General features: G+C 42.6%; 1 protein-coding gene across 2 annotated transcripts in view; it reads left to right on the top strand.

Annotated features, from left to right (window-relative positions):
• serpina10a (serpin peptidase inhibitor, clade A (alpha-1 antiproteinase, antitrypsin), member 10a) overlaps positions 1 to 6,632 on the top strand; it is a 9,140-nt gene extending 2,508 nt beyond the window's left edge. Inside the window, exons 2-6 of one of the 2 annotated variants that reach the window (XM_014022662.1) lie at positions 640 to 924; positions 3,426 to 3,719; positions 3,856 to 4,129; positions 4,282 to 4,429; positions 5,842 to 6,632. In XM_014022662.1, coding sequence (XP_013878116.1) covers positions 648 to 924; positions 3,426 to 3,719; positions 3,856 to 4,129; positions 4,282 to 4,429; positions 5,842 to 6,027 — 1,179 coding nt within the window. In that variant the 5' untranslated portion in view covers positions 640 to 647 and the 3' untranslated portion in view covers positions 6,028 to 6,632. Of the gene's footprint in view, positions 1 to 636; positions 925 to 3,425; positions 3,720 to 3,855; positions 4,130 to 4,281; positions 4,430 to 5,841 lie in introns of both variants that reach the window. The other variant, XM_014022663.1, reaches the window with a different exon arrangement.
• The last annotated feature ends 1,546 nt before the right edge of the window (positions 6,633 to 8,178 follow it).

Below are 8,178 nucleotides of genomic sequence, written 5' to 3'. Positions count from 1 at the left end.
AAGTTAGGTGTAGTTCTTTTGGCTGATAGATAAGTTAGGTGTAGTTCTTTTGGCTGATAGATAAGTTAGGTGTAGTTCTTTTGGCTGATAGATAAGTTAGGTGTAGTTCTTTTGGCTGATAGTTAAGTTAGGTGTAGTTCTTTTGGCTGGTATTTAAGTTAGGTGTAGTTCTTTCGGCTGGTAGTTAAATCAGCTGTAGTTCTTTTGGCTGGTAGTTAAGTTGGGTGTAGTTCTTTCGGCTGGTAGTTAAATCAGCTGTAGTTCTTTCGGCTAGTATTTGTAATTTTATTGCAGACGTTTTCAGAGGTTTGTGGTTTTGTTTTTGCTGACAGCAACTCTGCAGTTGAAACTAAACAATTTTTAAAATCTTTTTATATTCAGATCATTAGAAACATTTTGATGTTTATTTTCGTTGATGTTCGTTAGAAAAGTACAACAACATGATGTGAAAATGATCAGAACTTTTTTTGGACTTGCAGTCTGAAGTGTGATCCGTGTTTAGTTCTCATTGGCATCAGAAAGGTGGGATACAGAAGCCAGGGGCTCAGAAACTGTTTTATGAAGGATGTTCTCAGTGAACCACGCTTTGGTAGCAGAAACTGGTTTTGATGCGTGTTCTCTTGGGTTCTGCTCCAGCAGAGGACACAATGGCTCCCACGATCCTCCTCCTGTCACTCCTGGTCCACCTGCTCAGTCCGGCTCAGAGCATCGACCCAGCTGTGGAGGACCTAATCAACAAGAATGCAGACTTTGGAGCTCGACTGTACCGGGCGGTTGCCAGCCGCACTGACAGTAACGTTGTCTTGTCTCCGTTCTCGCTGTCGGCTGGAATGCTGGCGCTCCTCAGTGCCACCAATGGTCCAACCCGAGACCAGCTGCTGCAGGGACTTACCCTGACCGGACTGGACCCAGAGACAATACCAGGTAGGAGCTAGAGGACAGGAGTTGAACCTTGAGTCTTCAGCTGTTTTTTAGATAAATCCTCTGTGTCCACAGAGTATCAAATGAAAGGGAAGAGGAACCATTGTAAACATTCCTTCTGTTTTTAGTCTGGATTTAAGGACAGATAAGGTCTTGTCAGGGTCTTGGTTTTAATATATGGTGCACATTCAATTCAAGTCACAACAAACGTCATCTCAGCGTACTGTACACAAAACAATCAATCTAAAGAAGTCAGCAGATTGTGTTGAATCTTCACTTCATCAGTCTCCATCCTGAGCAGCACATTGGTGACAGCGGAGAGGGAAAAACTCCCTTTTAACAGGAAGAAACTTCCAGCAGAACCAGAACCAGGCTCAAGACAGGCAGCCATCTGCCTTGGCCAGCTGGGTTTGGGGGGACAGGAAAGACCAGTCTCTTATCAGTGGACCTCGGGGTCTTGGTTCTGACATACGGCTGTAAAAGTTTAGAAACCTATAAAGGTGCTTCACAATGCAACTGTTTAAATGTCCAAATCAGAATCTTGAACTAAGTTCTGAATTGAACATGGACCCAGTAGAGACAGATCAGTAAAGCTGGAGCACCTGGAGTCAAGCCAGCTTTATTTGGCGGCGGCTGTGGTGTAGTGGTAGAGCAGCCGGCTTGGGACCCGAAAGTCTTAGGTTCGACTCCCCGCCATACCCACATGTCGTGGTGTCCTTGAGCAAGACACCCAACCCTAACTGCTCCCCGGGCGCCTCACATGGCTGCCCGTTGCTCCACTTGGGTGTGGATGGGTTAAATGCAGAGCACAATTTCGTCATTGTGTGGAAACATACACTGATGACAAATAAAGCACCTTTACCTTTATTTATAAGAACTTTTGAAACAGCAAAACTGACCAAAGTGTGGCCAGACCATTTAAAGATTTAAAAACAAATCAAAAGATCCTTAAAACTGGAGTTATGTTCTCTCTCTTTTGTGTACCAGTTAAAAGACAGGCAGCTGCAATCTGCACCATTTGGAGACGAGAGAGGGGTGTCTGTGAGACACCACAATATAGGGAATTAACTAACGTCCCCACTGAAGTGATCTGCCTGTCAAGGTTAAAACCATTGTCCAGTCTGACCCCAAGATTATTGGTGACGTGTTTCAGGTACTGTGCCAGAGTGCCAAACTCTACAGAGGGTGAAGGAGGCCCCAGGACTAAAAACACAAAATCGGTCTTTTTATCATGAAAATGAAGGAAGTTAAAAGTCATCCAGGCCTTTATTTCATGGAAGCACTCAAATGTGGACTGTGTAGAGTGTCTTTCTTCTTTTCAGGTAAATGTGAAGAATATCAGGCAGTCATCAGCATAAAGATGAAAAGAAAATTTGTGCTTTCTAAAGTTAGAACCTGAGGGAAGTAAATGCAATGAAAAAAGGAGTGACCTAAGAACTGAGCCTTGTGGAACTCCACAAGAAAGAGAAACAGAGGAAGATTTGAAATTTCCCAGGCTGACACAAAATGTCCTTTCTGTCAGACAGGACCTAAACCAGGCAAGAGCAGTCCCTCGAATGCCTATAAGGTGTTCTATGCAAGAAATTAAACTTTGGTGGTCCACAGTATCAAATGCAGCTGTTAATCCAATATAATCAAGATCCCATAATTTTCAGAGTCTGTGGCTAAAAGAATACATTAAAAAACCCTGAGCAATGCAGATTCTGCGACCTGATTTAAATCCAGACTGAAAAACCTCAGGAATGTTATTTGCTGTATATAGACAATTTTCTCCAATGCTTTTGAAAGAAAAGTCCAAAAATTCGACAATACTGTGTGATCCAGACTAGGCTTTTTAACCAAAGGTTGCACTAAACCAACCGAGGACAGACTACTGTTAATAACAGCAAGCACAGAAGACCCCAAAGTAGAAATTACATCTTTGAAACACCTAGGAAGCACATCCATAGATGAGCCTGAGGGCTTACGATGGTCAAACATTTCCTTAAAACACTTTAGAACCCGGCTCAAAATAGTAAAAACCAGCAAAGCAGAAGACTGCTGGGGCAGAAGTAAGGTAGATACTATCTGAGCACAAATAAAAACTTTTCACATGCCTCAAATGATGGTTCAATGTAGGCAGTTTGTGGGACATTAAGGACATTATCAATAGTTTTAAACAATATACAAGGTTTGTGGCAGTTTGACAAAATAATGTTCGACAAGTGTTTCCTTTTAGCTTTCTGACCAGATCAGAGGTTTAGCAGCTGCATTTTAGTCAAGCTGAGGACAATTCATGGAAAATATTGATGCTAGCTAGAATTTGGGGGATGAAATCAAATCATGAAGACCATCTGTGTCTCCATGTTGGAAATTAACCCTCGGTTTATCAAGATTTCTAGCTGAAATAAAAACAAGAACAAACACTTTGGATGGTTTCTGTATTCTGGTTGTTGGAGTCTGAAAATGTGGGTCCGAACTTGGGACTGAGCTTTAGGTCTAATGTACTTCTCTTCTGGTCCCAGATCAGTTCCAGACTCTGAAGAATCTGGTCCTTCCAGGACAACTATCCTCGAACCTCCAGACTGCCATGGCAGTCTTCCCCTCTCAGAATCTCCAGGTCTCTGAGTCCTACCAACAACTGGTTCAGACAAAGTTTGACGGTGTGGTCCAGAGTCTGTCCTACAATGTGCCCTCTGAGGCCGTTGGCACCATCAATCGCTGGGTCCAGGATCAGATGGGAGATGAGTTCCAGGACCTGCTCTCCACCATGGACCCCCAAACCCAGCTGCTAATTGCCACTGCTGCCAGATTACAAAGTAAGTACTGCCCACCTCTGTGACGACACATCAGGGGGCAGAATCCTTCAAAACATCAGAGTCCGCTGAGAACAGATTAGGGTTGTGCTATTGGTTAAGGTTTTTTCTTATAAAGTTTTTCTGTGTTGTGTCCCAGCCCAGTTCGACCCACCCTTTAACTCCTCGTTCACTCAGGACGAGCGGTTTTACGTGGACCGGTACCATGTAGTCATGGTTCCCATGATGTTCCGAGCTGATAAGTATTTCCTGGCATACGACGGCCTGGTGAAGGCTGGAGTGCTGAAGCTGCCCATGGCGGACGGAGCGGCCATGTTGGTGGTGCTGCCCGATGATGGTGTAGACTTGACCACTGTGGAGGAGGAAGTGACATTTGAGAAGATCCAGACCTGGATCCAGCAGCTGAAGAAAACGTGAGGACATTGCTCTTCTTTATGTCCTTTTCCTCCAACACAGTCCTTCATCAGCTCTTCATCCTCCCTCTGGACTTTGTGCTTTTTTCTTCTGTTTGCTGCTTTTGTTTTGATGTTGTCATATGTTTTTTTTTTTTTTTTTTTGTAAACAGGAAGTTGGAGGTGCAGCTTCCTCGCTTCCTACTGGAGCGTTCTTACACCCTAAAAGATGTCCTTCAGACCCTGGACATTGTTACGGTCTTTCAGGATGATGCTGACATCAGCAATATGGGTGAAATTAGAGGAGCGAAACTCTCTCAGGTGAGTGAGAAAAATTAATAAAATTTGATTTCTGATTTTGTTTTTGAGACAGTTAACGAGCTGAGTGTAGCCCGTGAGCATTAAAGGGGCAATATTATTTCTTAGGCTTACATTTAAATACTATACCATAATAAAGTATCTATGTCACCTTTAGTTGTTATTAAAATGCTGCTTTTATGTTTAAATAGAAAATAAACTTGTCTTATCATTTCCTCTTCTAAATGCCTTGAAATTGGCCTCTGTCTCTTTAAGAACCACCTTCCGCTTCTGTCCCGCCCATTTCAGGGTGGGGGGGGTGATCGTACGTGCGCTATGATGCATTTTAATTGGCATCTGACAATACATTTCCTCAATGGTATTTTGAATCTGAGGTGAGTTTCACTGAGTGAGAAATAGTGTTAGGAGCTCAGCAGACGGTTTCACTTTCACTTTCAGTTTCACTCATTTGCTTTGTTACTGCCAAGAGCCTGCAGGAGTCATGGGCGGGGTGTTTGGGGTGGGGAGGTGTGCTCCGTGCTGAGGAAGCTTGGCTTGGAGACACATCCCAGAGGCGTTTCTGGTCCCCACCTGTCGTTTTGCTCCTCAGCATGGCTTCCTAAAAACACTGCAGGATTTCTCAAACACGCATGAATGAGTCAAAGCAAGGCTTTGGGCATGTTTTTTATGAGAGCATAAAATTATAACATGATATAAAACTCAAAAAAGTTGATTTTACATGATATTGCCCCTTTAAGACACTCACCTGAGCCTTTCATGTATTTCATTAAAGTGAAACTGATTGTTCTGTTGCCTTTGCTTTTGTTTATTTTAAACTGATGTGCTCTTTTTCATGTCAAGATCACGTGTAAACGGTCTTTATCACGGTTGGGGTGTTTTTACATCTTAACCAGTAACCCACTGAAGGGGGGTGTTGAGAGGGTTGTGGTGAGCTGCCCTAACAGATATGAAAATTACAGCCGATATACTTATCCGATATAAATCATTGCTGTTATGGCCGATAACCGATATTTACCGATATTGCACAAACATATTATACACATATTATACATAAATGCACGAACACACTTGGGTCCTTTTTTGATACTGTAAATAAACAACCAGACCTCTGACATGGCTCCCTACTTCAGTTATTCCTGGCTACACAGAGTCAATATCACTATCATGATCAAACAGATGCCGCTCAACCATCTCCCCTCCCAAAGCAGAAACTACAGCTAAAAAGTGGGAAATCAATATCGGATGTTAATATCGAGCACCCCTAACTGTTCATGTTCACTTCCTGCTGTTGGAAGGCACTGCAGTGTGACACTCATCTCTCTGGGATGTTCTGGATCATGCCAGGTCTTTTTTGGGGTCATATTTTTTCCTACACGTTCATAAAGTGTCCTCCTTTCTGACCTCTTTGCTGTCAGGTTCATCATAAATCTGTCGTCACAGTGAATGAGAACCTTGCTGACGTCAGCATCTCAGGAAGCAGGTTGTTCTCTACACCGCCACCGCGACTGACCTTCAACAGGCCCTTCGTCTTCATCATCTACCAGGAGGCCACCCGCGGCCTGCTCTTTATGGGCCGAGTCACCAACCCCACAGAGAAATAAACCATTGCCTGATGGGGACAAGCTCCACCCACCCTGTTGTACACCTGTCAGGTTCCAGTGTCGTGTCCTGTCTGTCTGTTGTGCTCAACATGAAAGTTGTGACCCTTCAAGGTGTCCTGGGGGTCACCTGAGAGTTCCAGAAGTAATCCTAGTATTTACCTAAAATTCTAATTCTCATTTGATGTTTGGTATTTGTTTACTGATAAATAACATTCTTAACCTTCGTCCCATTTATGTTAGGATGACACAGGTTACATTTCTCTACATAAGCATCATAAAAATAAAAATATATCCATTTAGCATCATACCAATTATTATAACATTAATCTGCTCTTAGGATCATTTATCACTGTATTATTATTATTCGTGTACATTTTGCATTATGAAGGTAGCATCTAATTATATTCATGTACAGTTAGCACTATGCCTGCATCGTCAGGCATATCAGTATCCTGAACCATTGAGTTAGCATAATTGTTAGCGTTAGCCTAAATGCAAAAAATATTAAGCTTGTGCATCCACTTCTTTAAATCACTTAAGTTGTATGTTGTGTAATCATTTCGCCGTGAAAAATAAGAATAAAATAAATTATTAAAAGTTCAAAATGATCTGATCTTCATGTCCAGGATGGGTGGATGGAAACTTCTGACCCATGAGGTATATTGGCTAGAGGCGTCCCACACCCTTCATAAGATTGACAGCTGTGGTACAAGCACTACGCCATATTGGAAGGGGCAAGCTGTCAATGTATACAATTTAACATGGTTGGATTTCCAAGCAGAAGTGCATATAAATGTTAGTTTTTCATTGGCTAGCTTCTGCCTATTAGAAACCTCATGCCATTGTAGATTTGGCAGTTTGTTTTTGTCTAATATTTACTGACAAGCATTGCTATCAAATCAGATTAATTATTGTCAACAGCAAACTGAATTTCACTGAAGTGCTGACCTAAATTTAACGTCATAAGCCCCTTTTCCACAAGTGCCACTTAGTGTAGTGTCGGTACGGTTTGGTATGGTTCCAAGCCATTTCCATTAGGCCAGATTCATGGAACCGGCCCTTATTTAGTACCTACTTCGTTGTGGTTCCAAGCTGTCTCAGTCGACACCAAAATGCGACGTCAGAACACTGTTTGTCACTGATTGGTTGGGGGTGGAGTCACTGGTTGCATCTGAGCTGCCTTTACAACAACTACTTGAGACACCATTTTTTCAATTGTAGCAGTGACATTAGTCGTGTTTCCATCCAATTTTAATTCAAATTTTTAGCAAATTTTTTAAATTTCAGAACTTATTCAGCAAATGTGTTTCCATCTCTCATTTTGCACATTGTTTTCGAAAAACCCAAAAACCACCTCCACCAACTGCCCAAAACACACCCACTGGAACTGGACTGGAAGGTCAATGGAAAAGCTCCCGAACTGACCTGTTCCGACACTGACCGTACCGACACTACACTAGTCACTAGTGGAAAAGGAGCCTTAGTTACCACATTCAGCTTTACCAGCTAACAGTGCTGTCAAGCTGTCCTCGCCCTGAACAATATGGCCTCTCTTTGTTATTAAGGAAAATCCTGTGATGGCGCCTCTATTCAATACTGTATACCTCGTTGCTTCTGACTCCGACTGTTGCTCAGGAAAAGAGGTCTGGGACCTCCTGAATATGTTGCTTTTGAACCCTGGTGTTGGATAAATGCCAGAAGATGGATGGAGGGATCGATGATGGAAGATCTCACTTGAAGCTGTTTTTTCAACATATTTTAAAACAAGTTTAAATGTACTGCACTTCTATGCCGCCTTTCTGTCCAGCCATGATACTCAAAGCACTTTACAACACAAACACTGCCCTCGTTTACCCACCCACACACACACAAATCTACACACACACACATCAGCACTCAGCTATACTGCTCTACAAAGCTAATGTGTATAAATCATTCTACAGAGAGACTAATCAGTGCTGTAGATCACGTTCAGACACTGATGGGACACATCACAGGCACTGGGTTCAGTGTCTTGCCCAGGGACACTTCAACATGCGACTGAATAGTGGTGGAATCAAACCCCTAACTTTCTTACTAGAGGATGATTGTTTTAACTACTCAGCTACAGCCGCCCATTTCAATTTAGATCTGAGACAAACTTTGCAAAAC

This window comes from Austrofundulus limnaeus, unplaced genomic scaffold (genome assembly GCF_001266775.1).
Source record: "Austrofundulus limnaeus strain Quisiro unplaced genomic scaffold, Austrofundulus_limnaeus-1.0 Scaffold337, whole genome shotgun sequence".
NCBI lineage: Eukaryota > Metazoa > Chordata > Actinopteri > Cyprinodontiformes > Rivulidae > Austrofundulus > Austrofundulus limnaeus.
The sequence above is the reverse complement of the archived record's forward strand: the minus strand, read 5'-3'. Positions and strand labels throughout refer to the sequence as shown.